At 50.9% G+C, this 20,485-nt stretch overlaps 1 protein-coding gene across 1 annotated transcript in view; it reads left to right on the top strand.

Moving 5' to 3' along the window:
• Positions 1–18,364, top strand: part of LOC113482777 (serine/threonine-protein kinase TNNI3K) — an 87,525-nt gene extending 69,161 nt beyond the window's left edge. Inside the window, exons 22-26 of the mRNA XM_026853837.1 lie at positions 337–446; positions 9,394–9,453; positions 10,982–11,151; positions 14,655–14,734; positions 17,652–18,364. Of these exons, the coding sequence (XP_026709638.1) occupies positions 337–446; positions 9,394–9,453; positions 10,982–11,151; positions 14,655–14,734; positions 17,652–17,728 (497 nt within the window). The 3' untranslated portion in view covers positions 17,729–18,364. The remainder of the gene's footprint in view (positions 1–336; positions 447–9,393; positions 9,454–10,981; positions 11,152–14,654; positions 14,735–17,651) is intronic.
• Positions 18,365–20,485: the final 2,121 nt, after the last annotated feature.

Here is a 20,485-nt window from a genome sequence, read left to right as displayed (position 1 = left end):
GTCTTAATAAAGAAGATAATAAATTTTTTAAGTGAGCTGAAGGTTAATTCTTCCCCCCCCAAAGACCCTTTTTATTTTTAGGGGTTTAAGCTAATTTAGGTTGCCTTCACGCGTGCTCAGTCTTTACAGCAGTGTGTCTCCACTCAAGGTTATGGGCCGCCCTAGCTTTAGAAACAGGAGGGACTGGACAGTCCCTTTGAGCTACAAGTCTTTAGTCGAAGGTTCAGGGTTCCTGTGCCTGGCGGGTGTATCTCGGAGGTGAGCAGGTTGTGTTTTGCTGGGAGCGTGCGTGGCTGCTGGGTGCTAACGGGTTTCTGTCGGGCTGTTTGCTTGCAGCGGCGGCGGCGGCCGACATGGCGTACCACCACATCCGCCCGCCCATCGGGTACTCCATCCCCAAGCCCATCTCCACCCTGCTGATGAGGGGCTGGAACGCCTGTCCCGAGGTGAGTGCCTCCATGGCCGGAAAACCCCAACCCAACGCCCGGCGTCGTGTGCCTGCCCCAAACGCGCCCGAGGCAGGTGCCGCGGCAGAGAGCCCTCAGAGATCACAGTGTGTGTCAAACACAGAGGGCTGGTGAATTGAGGGGGAAATAAATGAATGTTTAGTCATTCGACAAAACTTTAAATATTATGTGACTTTGATTATGACTTGAGTTTTTATTGAGTAGAAAAATGCCTGCTGCCCTCAGACTTTTTTAAGTATTTTCTATGAATTCTTGATTTTTTTTCCATTTGATAAATAACATCCGTACATCACAAAGAGGACCTAAGTTGCCCTGGAAGTTTTTAAACTTCTGACTACTTTTATACCATGTCCTGAGGCCATTCCATGATACGCTAACAGGGTACAAGCGCAGGAGGCGTGACCCGCAGACAATCAGAACTCCTCTCCCCGGCATTCCCGCAGGCTGCTGCGATCCCTGTGCTGGGAATAGCTGGGGATAGGACACGCAGTCAGAAATCACGAGAAATCCCGTTTCTGAGAGAAACAGGGATCAGTCTGGGGACTCTTTGTTCTTCATGGCAACTGCTCTCCATAATAGCCAAAACTTCTCACTGTTTTGTGGGGTTTTTTAAGCTGCCGTAAATTGAACTCCGTATGCTGATCTTGTGTATTTGCATTTTGTGAAACACACACACACACATATATATATATATGTATGTATGTATATTTATCACTGTGTTTCATGCCTTTAAAGCAATACATTTTTCTCCTCTCAAACGCAGAGTAGATAAGACCACTGAGGACACATTGCCTAGTCCAAGAGACTAGTCCTCGTAAGGTGATCTTTTAGTGATAACTTTCAGACCTGTGGGTCTGAAAATGCAAGGAAAGAGTTAAGAATATTTTTTATATTCTCAGAACAACTGTGTTAAAGTCTGGTTTTCGAGCAGCAGCGCTAGCGAAGCGTTTGGCGAGCGTGTGGTGACTGGTCACGGCATCGCCGCCCCGGGGTCTCAAAAGCAGCCGTGCTGGGGGAGCCAGACACCAGCCCCTACCACCAGCGACTCAGCGGGTACCTGTGCTTTACGGGGGAAGGAAGGCCAGACAACTTACCCAGCGAAGTGACATTAGGATAGAACTTAATGGATGCCGGTATAAAAACCGATTTTGTACTTTCAGTCAAGCAAACGGTAATAAGCCGAGCGCTGAAATGTTTTAAGTGCTGCAAATTGTACGTTACAGAGAGCAGACGTGGTCTTGAGAAGTGCAAATGTAAATTTTCACATTGAATAAAATTCGCGCTGTACGTTCCAGGTCATAAATACCCCTGGCTGCTCCGGTCAGTGAACTTTCCATGGGTTATCTTCCTCTCGCTTGTATTCTGTGGCGGTGCTTGTCTCACACACCAGGTGTGGTTCCTGCCTGATTCTTCCCATTGCCAGAACCACTACGCGGTTAATTGAGTGAAATTACTTGAGCTGAATTGCCTTTAATTTTTTTCTAATACTTTAATCCAAAACCATTTTACGATTTTGGCCCTGTTGAAATTCCCCACCACGTGATGCTCATAACTTCCAGGAAGGCTGGGTCAGTCTGCCTGTAGGTTTGAAGAAAGGGAAAGAGCACTGTCGTGACGAGGCCTTTTCCTCACTTTCTCTTGCCTCCAAAAGGTGATGCATTAGCATATTCCACAGATGGTGGGTACAATATACTTTTGTAGTGGAGTTTTCAGCTTCGTTTATTCTGCAAGGAATTAAAGGCGTCTCATTTTCTGCTGTCTCCTCGTTCCGGTAACAAAGCCCCTTCACGTTCTTCCAGGGGCTTTTCAGCTGCATAGAGTTCATTGCTGACTTGACAGGGTTGATTGTTTTCCAAGTCTTGCAGATTCTGCGTGTCCTCTGTACGCACGGCACTGTCGATTTGAAGACTGGTATCACTGCCCAGTAACATATTTCTATTTTCTGTAGGACTGAGGACGCTGGCTGTACTAGGTGTAACCTGATGCTTTTTTTATACTGTTAATATATTTTGCTCTTCACATTCTCCAAAATCTGTAGCATATTTTCTGGTTTGGTATCTGAGAGTATTTGTGTGTCTGAAAAATAATGTTTTCAACTTCAATTCTTTTTCATTAAGTGGCATTGTGGTTCCTCTGTTCTGTTCCACCTTCTCCAGTGTTATCAGTCCTGTTCAGGTTGTCTGCAATATCAATTTCTCTCTTTTTTTTTTTTTTTTTTTTAACCTCTAGTTAACTGCCAGTTAACCAGCATACTCAAGTATAAACTTGGTGACTCTAACAGGGATCAGTGTGTGTGTTGAAATTGCACCATTCTTTGTAGAGACCTGGGCCACAGCAGCTGAATTCCAGGATGTACAACAGACAGGCCTCCTTGCGAATGTTTTCATGTGCTTCCCAAATCCTTGATATTTCTGCTATAGTTACATTTTTGCTCTGGATTTTGTATTCCTGGCTTTGGCTGAAGTATTGTGCTGTATGTTCAAAAACTGGTCCTCTCTCTCTACCCAATTCAATGTTAGGATTTTTTCATCCGAGTTCTTCACCACTCCTGGCTCATTAGTGAGACCTGAAGAAGAATTGGCATTTTTTTTCCTGTTTTTAAATGTCTCTGCTCATGTAATCCTGTGGCCTCCATCACATCACCTTAATTTCCCTCTGCAGGAAATACATTCTGCAATTCAGGGTTGAAAATAGGAGAGAAACGTCTTCAGTCTGAGAGGATGAGAACGGAGGCAAGGTGCTTTTTGTTCTTTAGGAATTCTGCCTTTGACCCTTCCTCTTCTTCCATCGGAAATACTGTGGGAAGGGTGATAAACATCCACTACCGCGACACTGCAGGCCCCGACAGTTCTCTGGTGTCTAACACTATTTGTGTCCTGACTGCACCTCCCGTGGGTTTGCTCCCAGGCGGAGGCTGCTAGTCACAATGTGCAGAGCAAGGCTTTTGGCGTGAATCTCTTCATCTTCATGAACACTAGTGTGCTAATTGATGATCGTACAAGTTACCGGCTTTACTTTTCTTTCTGCTTGCATCAGCTGTATTCTCAAACCTGCTGGCAGTTTTCTCAGCACTTCATTCAGCAGTTCCTTGTGCTGGTGACCGATGTTCTGTTCCAGCTGTTCACTACAGGACAGTCCGCCTGGCTGGATTCTAATCTTGGATGCAAACTTAATTTTACAGTCAACGTGTCCCCTTATTTTCATTTTACTTTTCCATTTGGCTTGGTCTTCTCTGACACAGCTTTGATTTCCAGGAAGATCCCGAATGGAGACCATTTACCTTTCCCATTTATTGTTTCTGAACTCCTGCGTCTTCTAGCTTCACAAATAATCATTTTGGGTCTGACGCCAGCGCTTTGCAGTTGCTTTTCCTGTGATCCTGCCTCACAGGAGCCGATGGTAACACCCATCCCCTTTGCTACCTTAGGTACGTAACAGCTGCCGGTTTTTGGCATTCCTCTTCTCTTGACTCCAGCTGATAAGGGCAGCTAGCTCTTCACCATTACACACTCTTCTGTTATTCTGCTACTTATTTTTGTTCTTTTCTCCACCTTTATGGGTTTTTTTCCCCTAGAATAACTCTGGAACTTATCACAGTTCCTGCGTTTGAGGTAAGACTGTTTCCTAGTAGGGATGAAAGATCTTAACCCCAGGACGGATAAGACATTGTCACCTTAGAGCACTGTGGGGATGACACTCTCATGTTACAGCGGCATCTTATAATGCCCAACAAAATTAACTGATTGAACTTTAAAGTGGCACAAAACCAGGGCACACTTCTTGATTTCCTTCTTAAGAAGAATCACTTCATGATCCCTTCCGCGGAGAGTACTGCAGGTGCTCTGGTGGTGTTTTATTATTCTAAAGGTAACTCCTCTGGTGTTGGTCATCCAAACGCCGCTGTCCTCAATGGCACACCGTTACTCTGGAGTCCTGGGCATGTGTCTGTATCTTGAGTGAGTGTGAGGGGTTTTTTTAAAGATAATTTTGTTGCTGATTAAAAAAAATCCATCGGTTTTCTGAAGGATAGAGTAGGAAAATCTTGAGTCTTGTACTGTTCTGCTGCTTTTCAGTCAAACCAAATATACTGCTTTCCTGTCCCGACCTCATGTTAGTCCAATATATTCCTCCGTAGGTTTTACTTGTAACCTGAGTGCAAGATTAGGACAGCAATAATAAATGCAAAACCATGATTAACCCAAGCAAGAGGAAGAATTAAAAGCAGCAAAGAAAACAACCCCTGGGCTCCAGGATGGGCTGTCATATTTTGTTTTGCTTCCAAGCGCGGGCTGTGCCTACCCCTTCTGAGCCGAGATCTTGCGGGAGATCTCGGCCTGAGGTGACGGGCTGCAGGCAGTGGCACGGCCACGGGCAAGGCCTTCGGATGAAAAGGGCTGTTCCAGGGTGGCTTTTGGCAGCTGTGCAGAAGAGAGGGCCTGCACACAGACACGGGTGAAAGGAGGAGGTAGGTGACAAGCGTGAAGTGTTATGTGGGATTTGAGGAGAAACCGCCGCAGCCACCTCCAGATGCTCAAAGACGTGTCAGCGACAGCGCCACGCGCTGCCCCAGTGTCAGTCCAAAGCCGGCACACGTGGGGTGTTCAGTGGGGGCAGAGCCACGGACCGGGCTGGCGCTGAGCCCCAGGCAGGAAAATCCCCTCTGCCAGCACCCCGGGGCCTTTGTCTTCATCCCGCAGCATCTTCCCGTTTCCTGGAACTGCTCCTTTTGTCCGGGGCACAGAACCTCTGACTTGTTGCAAGCATCCCATAAGAGATGCTTAAGGCATTGGGTTGTACAGAAGCAGCTGTAAAAGAGAAACAGGAACGTAAATTCCAAATTGTAGAAATATTCTGGCTCTTGATTTCCGTTTCCTATTGTAGCTTTAATCCTGAGAAGATTATATTTGTGATATTTGGAGCTGGCAAGCCATGTTTTTCACTTGTTCCAAGGCAAAGAAAGGGGTTCTTTTGGATTATTGGAGGGGAAAATATTTACTCGTTGCTTTTTAATTTCTGAAATCCCAGGGAAGTGTCTGTTCCTCTAATTAATATTGCTTTATTCAAGGAGTACTCATACCATGCTGACAGCTCTCTAAATATCCAGTGGCAAATACATCTTGGGTACTAAACCAGAACAAACACAGCCAGCTGCCAGTCTCTCCCAAAGGCCTGGGGACAGCCGTGCTTTGCCCAAGCCACAGTCTGGTGGCCCCTTGTTTGGTGTCTGTGGGGACAGAGGAGGGGTCACTGACAGGACACACACACGCTGGGGAATGGGACATCGGCGCAGGAGCACGGGGAGGGTCTCTCAGACAACCACGTGTCAAAGCGTTAACGGCCCCGGGGGTCACACCAGTGCCTTGTGCTTCCCCCGAGAGCTCGCTGCCATCCTCTCCATCCCACCCGGGGGGGCTGCAGGGACCAGCCTCCCGCTTTACCCAGGCCCTCCATCATTTATTGGAAGCAGGATGGGCTGTCATCTGTTTTTTTTTTTTTTTTTTTTTTTTTTGGCTGTGGCATGACATGACATATTTGTCTGAAAAACTGAAAGCCACCTGTCCTATTATATTTTAAAATTAACACATTGCTTATTATCATTGCTGCTGTTTTGGGATGCATTTTTCATTGCTCAGGGAGGTAGGAAAGCAGCACCGCTTGGAGGCCGGTGGGGCACGGCCCGATGATGGATGGGTTTCACACACACAGCCCGCCTGCAGCTCATCAGCTACATCACTGCTAATCCTAAAATAGGCCTCTCCCATAAGCGCTTAGACAGCTGGAATAGGTCTTGCTATTATTTCAATTTTCCCCCTATATGATATGGAATTTAATTTCTGAGAGGCTTAGAATGGTAAACACAATGAATCCTTCTTCCCCAGCTGATACCCTGGGAATTTTCACGTGGGACTCTGATTAATGCTGATAAAGACAAATGTCAGATACGTGTTACGATCAATAAGCTCCTCTTTAGGATAGAAAGCAACTGTACTGTGAGTTTCAAAAATGTGTGTTGCATCTGCTGTAATCACTGTGTCGGAGCCCAGCAACGTCTGCGGGAGGAGTCTGATTTAACAAGGAGTTACTGCGGTAAGGTGGTTGCTACGGCACCTTTCTCACGTGCTGCAGCTGTGGCTGGTTTCTAATGACTGGAGAAGTCTGTCCGATTATCCCGGTTAACTCAATAGCAACAGCATAAAGGATAATAAAAGCGTTCCCTTCTGAGATTACAGAACGGTGGTTAAAGATTGATCGCTCTGGGCTGGCTTTCGCCTTCTGTTGCTGTTTCTGCACTACAGGGAACACGAGCTAACTGAGGCAAGGTTGCAAAAGCACCGTTGTCCTCAGACTGGGGGCCTTTGGGGCCACAGCAGGACTGAGTGGTGCCAGAGGAACAGCAGCGACCCTCCCCTGGCTGATCTTTGTCCTTATACCGAGGGTCAGGTCTTCCACGGGCGGGTGGATAACCAGCACTCCTCTGGTGCCACGACCCCGCTGTGTCTCCTGACTGGGTGGATTATGCCCAGATCCTTGCGTTTGCACGTGGAAACTCAGATGTGGGTATCGGGGTGTGAGGGCACCTGCGTGGGCTCAGACCAGTCGAGGCTGTCTTACGGACAGTGTTCCTGCTTTGGCATTTGTAGAGCATGAGAATGTCGGGTTTGTTCATCGCTTCTGGGCTCTGGCAGCGTTCCTGGTGATGGAAAGAGCAGCCAGATGACTGTCGGCTCTGTGAAGCCTTTCTCCCGTAAGGGACTATGGAGAGGGACCCCACATGGACTATAACGTCACCTCTGCAAACGCCCCTGCAGCAGCTGCAGGGCGATTTTGGCACGTGGCTCAAGAAATACGCTCCAGAGACTGGAAATTCAGTTTGCTTAGAAAATGTTCCACCAAGAAGCAGTCTGGGGGTAGGCTCTGGGTTTGGAAACTTGGTTTGATTGGATGTTCTGGTGCTATTCTGGCATTTGAGGCCTTCGTTGGGCAACAGGGAAGTTTCATTTCTGATTAATAGGAGCAGATTTTAGAACCTGTGTCGTTTTCTGGTGTTACAGGAGGCCTTATTTCATATTACAGCCTCATGTTACTGAACCAGATACTCTGGCTTTGAATCTTCTACTCGAGAGAGTCCTGGATTTGTGCCCTGGAGTTCTGTAGTTACCCTAGATTAGAAAAACTGGTTATTGTGTCCCTAAACCTGTCCTTGTCCTGGATACCTGAGAGATTTCTGACCTGGTTTACTGAACTAAAGCACGTTGCTCAAGTGCTCAACCAAGACGGGGGAGAGGGAGGTTTGTGTGACTTGGGTCGACCAACAGACTGCAGTGGGCTTTGTCCCCGTGTTCCTTACTGGTTACGTACGGGATGTGGCGGGGTGAGGGTGGCAGATACGGTGTATTTGTAGGGCGTAGCTAATTTATTTTATCGCTAGTTTGTTTGTTGTTATTAGTGCTTCCTGGCGTCTTGAATGTGCTCTCGTCTTTGCACTCCATGAGCTAATATTAGGGTGGGGGAGAGGTGTGGCTTGGTTTGTCTTCCATGTAACCATAAAGTAGCTGCTAATAATCATCAGCATGTAAATCACATTCTGTTTAAATTTATTAATAAGATGTCATATTAAATTGTTGACTTAAGCAAGCACTATGTAATGGATGTAGTCACTGTATGTTGTTAGCATTTCCACAGCTCATTTAGCCCCAATAAAAAGAAACCATCTTTCTGGAATCCTAATGCACTTTGTTACTCATCAGTACCACTCCAACATCACTTAATCTTGCTGATGCTTTAGAGCTGCGTGATAGAAATACGAGGCAATTGATAGCTCGATCAGCCAGTAGATGCCTTGAACTTTGCACGAGATGTGGGCAGAAACTTAGTGAAATTAGCTTTATTGAAGGCGTTTTGTTACCATTCTCAGTAACAAAGGTTTTGAGTTACTCCCGAGGGCCTTGGAATAGCTTCAGGAGGGGCACTGGGCAGAGAAGCACAAAGCAGCGTGCTCTCGTCAGCACGGTTTGCTGCGCAGCAGCAGCCTACCCTGCACCCATCGATACGGACCTACTGTAAATTCACTGCAGAGATTAACAGGCAATTCTGCCAAAGTGTCTCGCTTAGCTATGGAGCATGTAGATTAATCCTTGACACAGGGATGGCTCCTGAGCGTACCGCTCCAGGGGAGGGACCGAATGCCATTAGTGAAGCACCATAATGAGCAAAATATTACACCTGCCCCCTGCAGGCAATGCTGTGAGGAAGATGTGATGGGAGTGAGGGGCTGCTTTAACAGTTACTTCATTAAGGCATTCCCAGTCCTCCGCTGTCCAGCCCTGCTGTACGCGACACCTGAGCTGCCCTGGGGACTGTGCTGGGAGCGGGGCATGGCTCAGCGGTACCGGGGAGGAGTGTGTTTGTTGTTGCCCGATCCTGTCCCTCGCGGACTCTTGCGGACATAAAACAGGCGGGGATGGAGCCGTGTCTGGGAGCGGGGGGCAGTTGCGGGGATGGGGCACATGGGTGATGTGAGTGCAGCGCTGGGGGGCTCCTCACGGCCATCGCTGTGCCCAAGGTCCGGTGGGTGAGCAACAAGGGGGAACGCCTGATGTGCCAGCAGGGCCAGGAATTTATTGTTAGTATGTTTGTAATCTCCTGACCTGGTCATTATGAGCTGAAATCGCGTTGTTACAGACAAAGAGAGGAATAACTCCGTCCGAGTTGCTGCACACACACCTCTTCGCTTCCCAGCCTGGCACAGGACGTGCAGCTCCCACTGGGTTCCCAGCAGACCCAGAGCCATTTGGGTCTGAAACCCAGCGGAGGGGAAGCGGAGGGGAGATGTGATTCACCACACATCTATCAGTCAGTGTAAACACAGAGAATATGCCCCCTTCTCTTTTTAACACCGCTCTGCTTTTTTCTATCACGTTCACAGGGGAGACCGGAGTTTTCAGAAGTAGTCACGAAATTAGAGGAATGTCTGTGCAACATTGAGGTAAGGACCTTCCCTCCGCCGGGAGCGTCTGCGCGTGGTCGGGCGCTCAAGTGCCTGGGGGAAGTGGTGGCTTTGGAGCCTGCGAGCCGCCTGGGCTCCATCCCACTGCACGCCGTGGTTTCAAGGCACGTTGTCATCAGAGGTTTGCAGGGGTGCCAGGAGGAAGAGGCAGGGACCGGGTACCGCTGGGCGTGTCAGGAGCTACTCGGGGAGTAGCTGAAGGGAGAGCGTGATGGTGCCGTGGGATGCACTTCACAGCCCTCCCAGGCAGAACTCTACTCCCCTGCGTCCCATTCAAGACTTTGGTTTAAAAAGAAGACAGACTGGCCAAGACCCCTGGGAGAAAGGTAAAAAGAGAGAACACAGGAAGGGTAAATGCAAAGGCAATTCCTGCTTTGGAGTGGGGCTGTGACACAGATGGATGTATCAGCCTTCGGCCCGGTGTAGATACAGAAAGTAAATGATTCAGGGATGCAGTTCCTGAAATTATATTCTCTCTGTGCATGTGTATGTGTGTGCGCATATGCACATAAGAGTTTTAAATAAAAAAACAAAAAACCAACCTCCTTTTAAAATGGATCGCTGCGCTTGAGCTTAAGGGTCAGAAAAGACACCCATAATCTATTACATTTCTTCATGCTCTGACAGCAGCTGGTTGCTCTGTGCGTAGGTGAAAGCTTTTAAGTGTAAAAAAAAAAAAAAAGTGAAGCACTATATCATAAGAAACTCTGTCGTGTCATGGGAGACCTGACTTCTGTGATACATAGGCAGCAACGCGTGGAGGAAGAAATCTGGGGCAAGAGCTTACACACAAAAAGAAAAACACACAGCATTGTCTAGCCGGGGAGTGAGACCGGGGCTCCGCTGTGCCCAGGACAAAGCCTCGTTTGAGGGGAGTTTCAAGGAGCAATATCCCCAGGAAGTCAAGTACTGCAGCCGATGAAGGCGGGGAGTTTTCCACCTCCCTCTATTTCCTCTCTTTTTCCTTCTCCTCTCTCAGATGGTTCCTTCTCCTCCTGAGGAGCAGCAGGGACCTTTTGTGCCAGGCAGCCGAGGTCCCTGCTGCGGCGGGTGCCCGGGCTGTGGGGCTGGTCCATGTGTACAAGCCCACAGGCCATGCCAGCCCCGCACTCACGCTGCCCGTCCCTGGGGGTCCCTGTCCGGGACGCTCGGACACCCCCACTGCCTCGGGCACCACTGACCCCTCTCCGGCACAGCTGGGGAGGCCCCGGCCCGCGGCTCCCCCCACGCAGGCAGGGACGTCTCCCACCTGCCCATGGATGCTCCCAGGCCAGAGAACTCGTGGCTGCCCCATCTCCTGGGAGCCACCTGACCCCAGCTTGGAGACCCTGGGCCACGATGAATTAAGCACTTCATTTGGCAGGCAGCACCCACACCTCCCCACCTGATCTATAAATCTCTCTATAAATGTGGGGGACACAACTTACAAGAGGGCGCTGAGGAAAGACTTGTAAATATGTAATAAAAGACACACTTTTTTTTTTTTTTTTTTTTTTTTTTAATCCAGTTAATGTCTCCAGCCTCCAGCAACAGCAGTGGCTCTCTGTCTCCCTCCTCGTCGTCGGACTGCCTCGCTGGGCGCGGGGGCCCTGGCCGTAGCCACGTTGCAGCACTCCGCAGTCGCTTTGAACTGGAGTACGCCCTGAACGCGCGGGCTTACGCCGTCTGGTCCCAGAGGTACGGACGGTCGCGGGGGCTGAGGAGAGCCCTGGCTCTGATCGGATGGACCGCGTCCTGCCCGCGGCCACGGGGCTCACGCCCAGAACGGGGGCTCCCTGCAGCAGGGATTGTGCCCAACTGGGGGACGTGGCTGTGTGGGAAGGCAGAGGGTAGGAGCACACCCCGGGGTTGGTCAGCGGCCGGGGAAAGCACTTCTGCAGTCTTGTCCCTTCCCATAACCACTGTAGCGGGGGGTGTCTGGGTTATCTGAGCGCTGTGGAAGCCATCCTGCTGCCAAGACAACAGCTCAGCCTTTGCACTTTTCACTGTGAGTAACATCAAAATAGTAGAAAATCGAGTCCCTCCGCGCACAGGCTCTGCATGCAGTGCCAGTGCTTTATCCCAGGAAACAAAGGGCTGAGGGCTGCCCCTCCACGGGGACAGCGTCAAGTGGTCACTAGATGGATGTACCTTCCCTACCTGCCCACAGCTCTGGGAAGGACAGTGTTTATATCACAAGGCATTTTCAATTTGAAAAATTTCACCAAAGAAAAGCTAAAAGACATGTTTTTCTTTAGATTTAAAAAAGAAAAAAAAGAAAAAAGAAAAAAATATTGCAGTGTGTGGCATTAGTGCCAAGATGGAAAACCCAGGTTAGACCACGGGCAGCATTTCGGAGCCACAGGAGGTGGCTGGAGGCGGGTGGCACTGAGCCCCCCCAGAGCAGTCCCTGCTGCCAAGCCGAGCCCTTCCCGGGAGGGCGCGGACTCCCGCGGGAGCTGCTGTGGGGGCGACAGACCATTTGTCAGACCAGAGGCAGTACAACCTCTGCATGCTCTCTGAAATCAGAGAAGGCTGAGTTGGCATGGCACGCCAGGGCAGGTTTGCTGGTCCTTGCAGCGGGCCAGAGCTCTCCCTCTCCCATGAGCTCCCCTCTCAGCACAAACCGAAGCCCTGCAGAAAGCCGGTATCTGCTGACTCGCATCAGAAGCATGACTTGTTCTCTCTGCCAAAATACAAGGCAGACGTGTCCCTCTGATTAGGAGGAGGAGGAAAAACCCAGCTGAAAATCCTAGAAATGAGCAAATTTGGGAAGAAAGGTCACACTGGGATGCCATGATCGTTATTATGTACAAGAAAGTTTGTTTCCTGTTACATTTATAGGTACAGGTCCCCCTCACGGAGTGCATAGCTTGTGCCCAACCAAGTGTGTGAAAGCTAATTTCTGACGTGCCCTCCCCTCTGTTAGACTCGTAGTAGCAGTGGAGTTTATTTAACAAGAGGGAGCTTTATGGACAGGAAGAACACCCAGTTCTCCGACCATAGGAGCCTGTGATGAAGATAAAACAGGGAGAGATCAGTGATCCCCAAGAGCAGCTGCGGGAGAAAGCAAAGTAATTGAAGAGGTGCTGCCTTCTGATGTTGTGCTTCTCAGGTCTGGATTCTAGTTTTGTTTTTTTCATCTTGCTCTGGAACGGTGCCGTGGCTGAGGGCTGAGGGGCCGTGCTGCTGGCCGATGGAGCGGCGGGGCAGGTGCCCCTGCTGAGAAGGGCAGGGACAGGCAGCCGGCAACAGGGACAGAGGCAGAGACACTAATGCCAAGTCCCTTTTCCTTGAGGAAGAAGGGAAGGGTCTCAGCCTCAGAGATCTGCGGGAGTCAGGACTGCTGGGGCTGTTCCTACCAGAGTGCGTCCTAAAACCTGCCTGTTGCTCAATTTATGAACACAGAAGAATAAGAGGAACGCGAAGTATTTTTTAAGGCAAAGTCACATGTGGGCTGTCTATATTATCGACCCATTAAGTCTGCCCTACCTCTTGGGAGACCTGGTTTTGAGGGCAAATTTAGCAATCTCCTGTTTCCATCCAATGCGGAGCGGGAGTGCGGTGAAACAGAACCGGTGCTCTTAATCTCTGCCAGGGGAGCCACGAGCTTGGACCAAACTTTACCCTTTAGCACCACTTAGCAGCCAGAAACGGTAATAGCAGAGCAAGCCCTGCCCTGGTGGTTGGCTCCTGGTAACGGAGGTGTGGAGAGCCAGAAATTCAACCAGCTAAGACGGGAGCTGGAATCGGGAGCAAAACGAATCAGTCCTTTGCCTGTTCGGGGGCTCGGATGGGGAGGCCGGAGGCAAACGCCTGCAGACCCTGAAATCTTCTGCGTGAAAATAGAGATCAGACCTGAAATGTTCATCTGGCAGAAGGCGACGCCCTGCCTGTGTCGCGCTGCTGGAGCAGGACAGGCACTGGGGTCCGGGTGAAGGCAGTGTGAGCCAGGTTTTTATTTTCTGTAAAGGGCCTGATTTTGCTGTTGAATGTACGAATTTGCATGAAAGGAATAAGGCAGTGGCATACTGAGGTTAGTGTTGACACGGGGGTGGGGGGCACTTGCGAGGGCCTCTCGTGTCCTGTGGTTCGGGGTTCCTGCGGCAGCGCCGGGGCCTGTCTGCCCACTGAAACAGGCTCCTCTGCACCCCGGCCCCTTTGGAAAGGCGGATTCTTTTATCAGAGGCTCTGCCGTACAAACTGACGACATTCAAGTCTATAACCAGCACCCAGAAAGATTCTCCCAGAGGCACAACGCTTGATGCAAAGGGAAGGGTTTCCACCGTTGCTGTAGTAGGTTTTCAATTACACAACACGCTGAGGTGATTCATGACCTCACTTCCCAACGACAGTTGTTTCTTAGGGTTCTGTTTCTGTAAGCACAGGCATCTTCAGAAGGAGGGGGGTCGCGTTGTTTCTTTCCCCAGCTGGACTGTATTTCCAGGGCTGCCTCCTGTTTTCACCGCTCCACCGACATCCCATCCTGTGAAGCCCCGCAGCGCACAGCTTCTCACCAGGGCAGAAACAATTCGTCCCCTGAACCCTCCGTGCGCCGTGCGTGGAGCCGGGCAGCCGTGACGCTGCGGCTGTTCGGTTGTTCTTGCCCCATGACTTTAGTGTCTGTTTAGCTCTCCGGCACAACGGGATGCAGCGAGTCTCTCCATCTTTTTTTTTCTATGTTTACAAAACCAGAGGATTCATGTCTGCTGGTTTTGCTCTGAGCTGCTCCAAGGGCAAAGAGGCCAAGTAACTCGCTTGAGTTTCTCCTTTCTGCGGAAATCCTCACGTGGGACAGAGCAGAGCTGTGGTTCCTCCACAGCTGCCGGCCAGCCAGGAGGCCCGGGGCCATCTCTCTGGGCCAACACGTCAAGAAATACCCTGTGAGCGCTGCACTAAGAATTCAAGCAAAGTATACATTTTATTTCTTCCCCTGGAGACATCCTGGCCCTTCCCACAGCCTGCGGGTGCTGCAGTAGCTGTCTGCAGTCCTTTCAGCCAGTCAGTCACTGGGTTTTGTGCTTCAGCCTCTCTTCATAACTTCCTCTTGTTTTTTGTTTAGTGCAAAGGCCAGTGGCTGGGCATCAGGCTGATGTGGTTTATGTTACTGCATTTTCCTTCCATGTAGAAGTTCTTATGGTCTGGAGATGTGACGTTATCAGTTTTATCTAAACAGACACCTCTTATTTAATTATTTGCAGCGCTGGGCAACACCCTTCCCAGGGTCTGTCTTTGGATGAGATGAGAAGAAACTTCCAGTACCCGCCAATCGACAAAAATGGTGAGTTAATGCAGAATGCTTCTCTGAGCATCTTGCTGCGGTTAACCAAAACCTCGCTGAGGTACCAGAAAGCCTCGTGAGAAAAGCAGCGTTCAGCGCTGGCGAGGGCTGTCCCAGGGCTCCCACAGCTCGCGGCGGCTTCCACGGCGGCTGCCCCCAAGACGCCAGAGCTGGGGGCCCTTTCGGTCGAGGTGGTGGGTCTGGGAGCAAGGAGGTGGCGTTACACCCTCTGCTTTGGCAGAGGCTGGGTGAGACGGAGCTACTCCTGGAGTGCAGACTGACACCACAAACCCTGCTCACATCTGCACTCCCCAACCTGTTCTGTCACCAGGAGAATTCAGGGTTTGTTCTGCCCGACGCACATATCAGAAGCTCCTCAGCTTTGCTGGTTTTCAGGGGCCTCAGCATGACTCTTGCACTCCCTCCCCTAAACTGTGCACCTTGGGTGAGAAAAAGAGAAAACCTGGTCATATAAATATTTAGTGAGTACAACACTAACAGCAGTGTTGCTCTCATAAGGAGTAGTGAGGTAATGACCTTCGAAACTGAAAAAAAGAACAAAAACTGTTATTGCTTGTTGCATGTGGATCCCACAGCTACAGAGAGCTCGGGGCTTTCATCGGGTACCTGGCAACTGGAAAGCTCGAGGAGGAAGAAAACAAGAACGAAACAGGAATGTTGAGTGAACTAAACCATCCAGGCAATGCTGCAGAGGGTTTCTCAAGTCTGTGTTAAAAAGGGACAAAAGGGAGTGAAGGGCTGGTGGAGGCGTCTGACCCGTGGGATTCACGAGTGATTTCAGAGTGCACTCACGAGACATCAAGAGTTTTCAATATACCTGTTCCTTGGACCACAGCTTCCACAGAAGGGACCCAAAGCACAGGAGCAGGATGCGGCTGGTCGGGGCCCCAGGACCGTGGTCACAGCCAAGGGCTGGCCAAGCCGAGCCTTGCGCTCGCTCGCCCAACGATGGAAAAGGCCAGGACGGTGCCGAGGAAAGGGCAGGTCCTGCCTGCCAGACACAGCAGCACTGGGCAGGCGACTCCCGCAGCCCGAGTCACCGGGACGTGGAGCCCGAGGACGAGCAGAACCAGCATCCCCCTGGCCAAGGCCTGGGTGCAGCGGCCCTGGAGACCCGGCCCAGGGAAAGCACACCTGAGACAGCAGGTTCTGGGCCCCTTCCACTAGAGTGCTTGCGCTAATGATCGCAAATATTTGCACTCTTTATTTATGCCACATAAGCCAATTTCACTGCTGTCTCTCCCCATTCATGTCCATTTTGATCTTTTTTCCTTCTGTTTGCTTTTTGCCTAATGCTTTCCATTACCCTAATTTGCACTTGCAGCCTGTAAACAATAGAGAATACATTCACTGTTCTCCTCTCTCCATAAAAGTCCCCAGAGCATCCTGCTCCCATTCCTGCCACAGCCTCGGGGATAGCAAACAATTTTCTTCTTTGAGTGCATCTGAAAATAGAAATGCTACAAGTAAACACAGCTCTGACTCTTTCAGTGAGAGCAAAGCACCGGCTCTGCCGGGGAAGTTTCACAAATTGTGAGTTAAATGGTCCCCTGAAAGCAGCGGAACCGCGAGGCAGATGCACACTGCCCAGAGAACGCGCTCTAGCCTCTGAAGTTCAGACTGGTGTAAATACGGAGTTTAACTTTGGCTCTGGCTTCTCCTTGCTGCTGCAGCTCCCAGACGCTGCAGAGAAGCTCATGGTGCTGCTGCAGCCCGTGATCCCAGTTTCCCGGTTCAGGGAAGGGCCTGGGCAGGTTTGCAGTGCGGCAGCTGCCCCACGACGCGAGGACACGTGCGTGCGCTCCCTGGGCATCACCCGCAGGATACGGCGAGGGGTTGGAAACTCGGAAGCATTCATTAAAGAGCAGGTCCCCTGCGTGTGGCAGCCCTGCACGAAGCTCCGCCCGGCACGAAGCATCGTCCTGCTCCTGAAGGTGCCTCGTCCCACAGCATCACCCCGCGGCACCACGGCTTTGGGGGCAGTGCTGGGCACGCCACTCCCCGGGCGCAGGACGGGCGCAGCGTGGGCCCAGCCCCTTCGGGCGAGGAGGGAGAGTCCCCTCAGGAAACGCTTTGCTGCCATCAGCGAAGGCATAATGTGTCACGAGGAGATGAAGCAGCGTGCTTACGGGTCACGCTTCGGGGCGCCGTGGTCAGCACTGCTGTGATTAGCAGAGTCTTCATTTTGTGCAGCTGTGTCTTACGTTTGGCACACCGGAGCCTTCATGACGCGTGCCAACCATCCCACCCTGTGCCCCAGGAGGTCTCTGTGTTCTAGTTCATCTACTCCGAGCATCTGAGTATCCCTGTACAAGGCCCAGTTACTGAGAAATTTGGGTTGGCGCCACTGGATTTTTCTTAGTGTGATAAAATCCAGGTGCCTGGGAGCAGCTGACACCCTGTAAAGGGAGAAACGGTCTCTTTGGCATTGTTGGAGCGGCTCCTTGGAAACACAGTGCTGGCAAGAGCAGTTGCTTTCTGTTTTGTAGTGTCGAGAATTAAAATTCAGTTTAACAGCACCAGAATATGCTTATTTTGAGCCCTCCGAAGCTCTCGTGGAAAGGGCAGAAGGTTGGGGTTTTTTTAATGGCAAACTTCCACAGTGTTATTAAAACACTGAGATCCATGTTTTTCTGTCAGTCACTAAACATTCTTTGTGCTTGGTTATCATGAGTTCAGTGCATGAAAGACAGCGCCAGCTTACTACTTATTGACATTTTTCCTCAGCAGCTGATGCTGAATGGAGATTTGCAGACAGCCAAAGGTATCAGCATGGTCTGTGCCTGTTTATCTCAAAATGACACGCACGCTACTTGTTGACGTTGTCACTGCAGGGGAAGGGGGGAGACTCGCTGCTACGCTGAGCCGCAGGTGACCTTGTCTCTGCCCCTTGCAGGCTACGTGTCGGACCCCATCAGCACCATGAGGTTTCATTCCTGCAGCAGCAGCGGCAGCTTTGAGGAAAGCAACTGAGACTCACCCGCAGGCACAGCCCCACCCTCTCAGCCCAAGGCACCTACACCGAGTGTCCCTAAACTCAGCCAAGGTCCCTGTCACAACTCCTGGCGCTGGCCTGCTTGAGGGCTGGGCGCTGCTGGTGGCGCGCATCTGTCCTCCAACGAAGCGAATGTCTGCAAGGAACGTTGTGCTTTCTTTCACCTTGAGCTTTAACAGTCTGGAGAGATGAAGGTATGGATGCGTCTGCTGTGGTTTCAGCGCGCCAAGGCAAGATGTTCTCCGCTTGGCCTGCACGAGGGTGGGGGGTACCAGCCCCTCCCTGACTGGTAGGTCCCAGGGAGCCACCAGCCCCATCCCCATGGAGATGAGGAGGAGCCTGTCCCTCCCCACCACCATCCCGGCCCCTGTGGAGACAGAGATGTTCCCACTCCCAGCTGCTGAACCAGATCGAGCTGCTTTTCTGAGCTCCCATGGCCCCAGACAGGTCCTGCGTCGCGTTTTCCTCACCGGGGGCTCATGCAGGTCCCCAACACAGCAGCCCCATGGCTGTGGCTCTTCCGAGCCCTGATCTCTGGCTGCTTTTCTGCCCCCTGGGAATAAAAAGCTGTTTGGGTGCCCATCTCAGCTGTGCACCCAGACATTTGTGTTTGCTTTTGCTTATCCCCTCTCTTGGTTTGAGTGATTGTTTTTCCTAAAGTGTGTAAGCTTTCATTCAGACACTCGCCTCCACAAAGCAACACAGGTACTCCAAAACAAACTCTAAACCAGAAGGAAAATATGCAGAGATGATAATCCTACCGCGGAGCAAAGCTGCGTTTTGCCCTGAAGGAGAGCTGCAGCAGAGGGCCATCTAGCGCGTGCCGGGCTGGACGGGTGCTGCGGCCAGGCTTTGCAACAGCCATGCTTTGAGGAAAGACCTGCAGAGCTGACAGGACAAGGCACGGTTGGGATGCGGATGAAAATTCCCTACCTGTCCCCTTGGCCAGAGGGTCCCTGCGGCAGAGCCCCGGGGCGCAAGCTGAGGCAGGGAGGGGTGACAGAGCTCAGACCTCATTCCTCAGGTTTTGCACCTGCCGGTGCATGAGACACCAGCAGGGCAGAAAGGATCAACTGTTGTACCCGCAAAACTCAGTTCCAGCATTGTTTTTTTCTCACAAACACCTCTGCACTATGCCTTTTTCCCTTGCTTAAACCAATCATGCAATGACTCTTCATTAACCCAGCAGCTGTACCTGAGCACCAGAAACTAACCTGGACTAGAGAACAGAAAATAAAGCAAGGAGAGCAGACTGAAATTGCATTAATACCTCTGTATGAGCTGTGTACGATCTCCAGGCACCTCCTTGGAAAGGGTCAGAGGTGGACATGCCGAAACAACAACAAAAAAATATCAGAAGGGTTTTGAAGGCAAAACTTTTATAGTTTAGAAAGCTCTTTACAAGGCCAACTTCTCGCAAATAACTTTACTAGTGCCGGCGCTAGGAGCTGGCCTTGGAACACCCTACCTCACCCTGCACCACAGGGCGAGAGGCGTCTGCTGAGCCCCTGCCACCTCCCGGGGCGCGATTTCAGCCCCTGTGAGCATCTGCGGCACCACCAGCAGCATCCAGTGAGGAGCTACCGAGAGCACCCCACAGTTCAGGGAGTAAAAAAATGCCTTTGTGGTGAGCCAGCCATGAATTTCACTAGCAGCACCACTGTTGGGACAGTTTGCTTTTCTCACATGTGTTCAGTTTAATAATTAGTTGGGGTGTGTGTGTGTGTCCCCCTTTTTTTTTTTGTTGCGCACATTTTGTTGCCACCTACCTTGTTTCACTTTGAAGTTAATTACTAACTAGGATGGTTAGGAGAGCAGAAATTATCACGAGTAGCATTTTCAAAACCATAAAATTATCCGTTTGGATGGTTTTGCATCTTACCCAAACGCCACCTGCTCAGCCTGCAGGCTGCCCGTGTTCTGAAGGCACACAGCTGGCACGTCTGACCGCCACGGCACCAGCAGCACGGCAGCGCTCCGGAGCGGAAACTGCCAAATTCAGCTCAATTCTGTGTCTGGTTCAAGTCCTCCGACCGTTTTAGGCATCAGTTGCCTTACAGGAGCCAGATGTGGACAGTGCAGTGTCCCAGGCACAAGGCGGGCTCACGTCCCCCCGCAGCCATGCTGTGACAAGCAGCTGCTGTGGCATGGCCAGCGTGCCAAAAAGTGAGGAAAAAGGCAAACATGTGAGTGGGGGGAAACCACCTGGTACAGCACAGGGGTGAGGGTATGGGTGGATTCCTCGCCTGTATCCATCCTGTAAATGTGGCTGTCGGAAGGAAGCATGAGAGAAAACAGGTTATTTCATCAGTACAGTATGAGCTCAGAAATCGTGGAGTGTTCTTGGGAAATTTGATCTTTTTTTTCCTATCTGCATATAAAACCAGAGTATTTGAAGTGTGTTTTTTTAAAGCAATACAAGAATGTGTATGAGTTGGCACGTGCCTAGGTGAAGGATTCATTTCCCTAACTGTTAAATTCCTACGCACAGGTGCCATTTATAAATACTTTATATAAGGAATTGCCACTTTCCAGTTACCTACAAGCACTACTGCACCGTGCAGCTGGGCCCTGACCGGTGCTCCAGGTCTCCGGCAGCTCGAGCGCCCCGGCGGATCGGCTGTCTCCTGGGTACCCGCTCGCCTTCCCTCCCCCAGGGCCGAGCGGCACTAGTGAACCTGTCTGCTGCTGCTGCCCACCCACCCGCCCCACTGGGGTTCTCCACAGGTGGCTTC

The sequence above is a fragment of the Athene cunicularia genome (assembly GCF_003259725.1).
Source record: "Athene cunicularia isolate RWA chromosome 8 unlocalized genomic scaffold, athCun1 chr8_part1, whole genome shotgun sequence".
Taxonomy (NCBI): domain Eukaryota; kingdom Metazoa; phylum Chordata; class Aves; order Strigiformes; family Strigidae; genus Athene; species Athene cunicularia.
The sequence above is the reverse complement of the archived record's forward strand: the minus strand, read 5'-3'. Positions and strand labels throughout refer to the sequence as shown.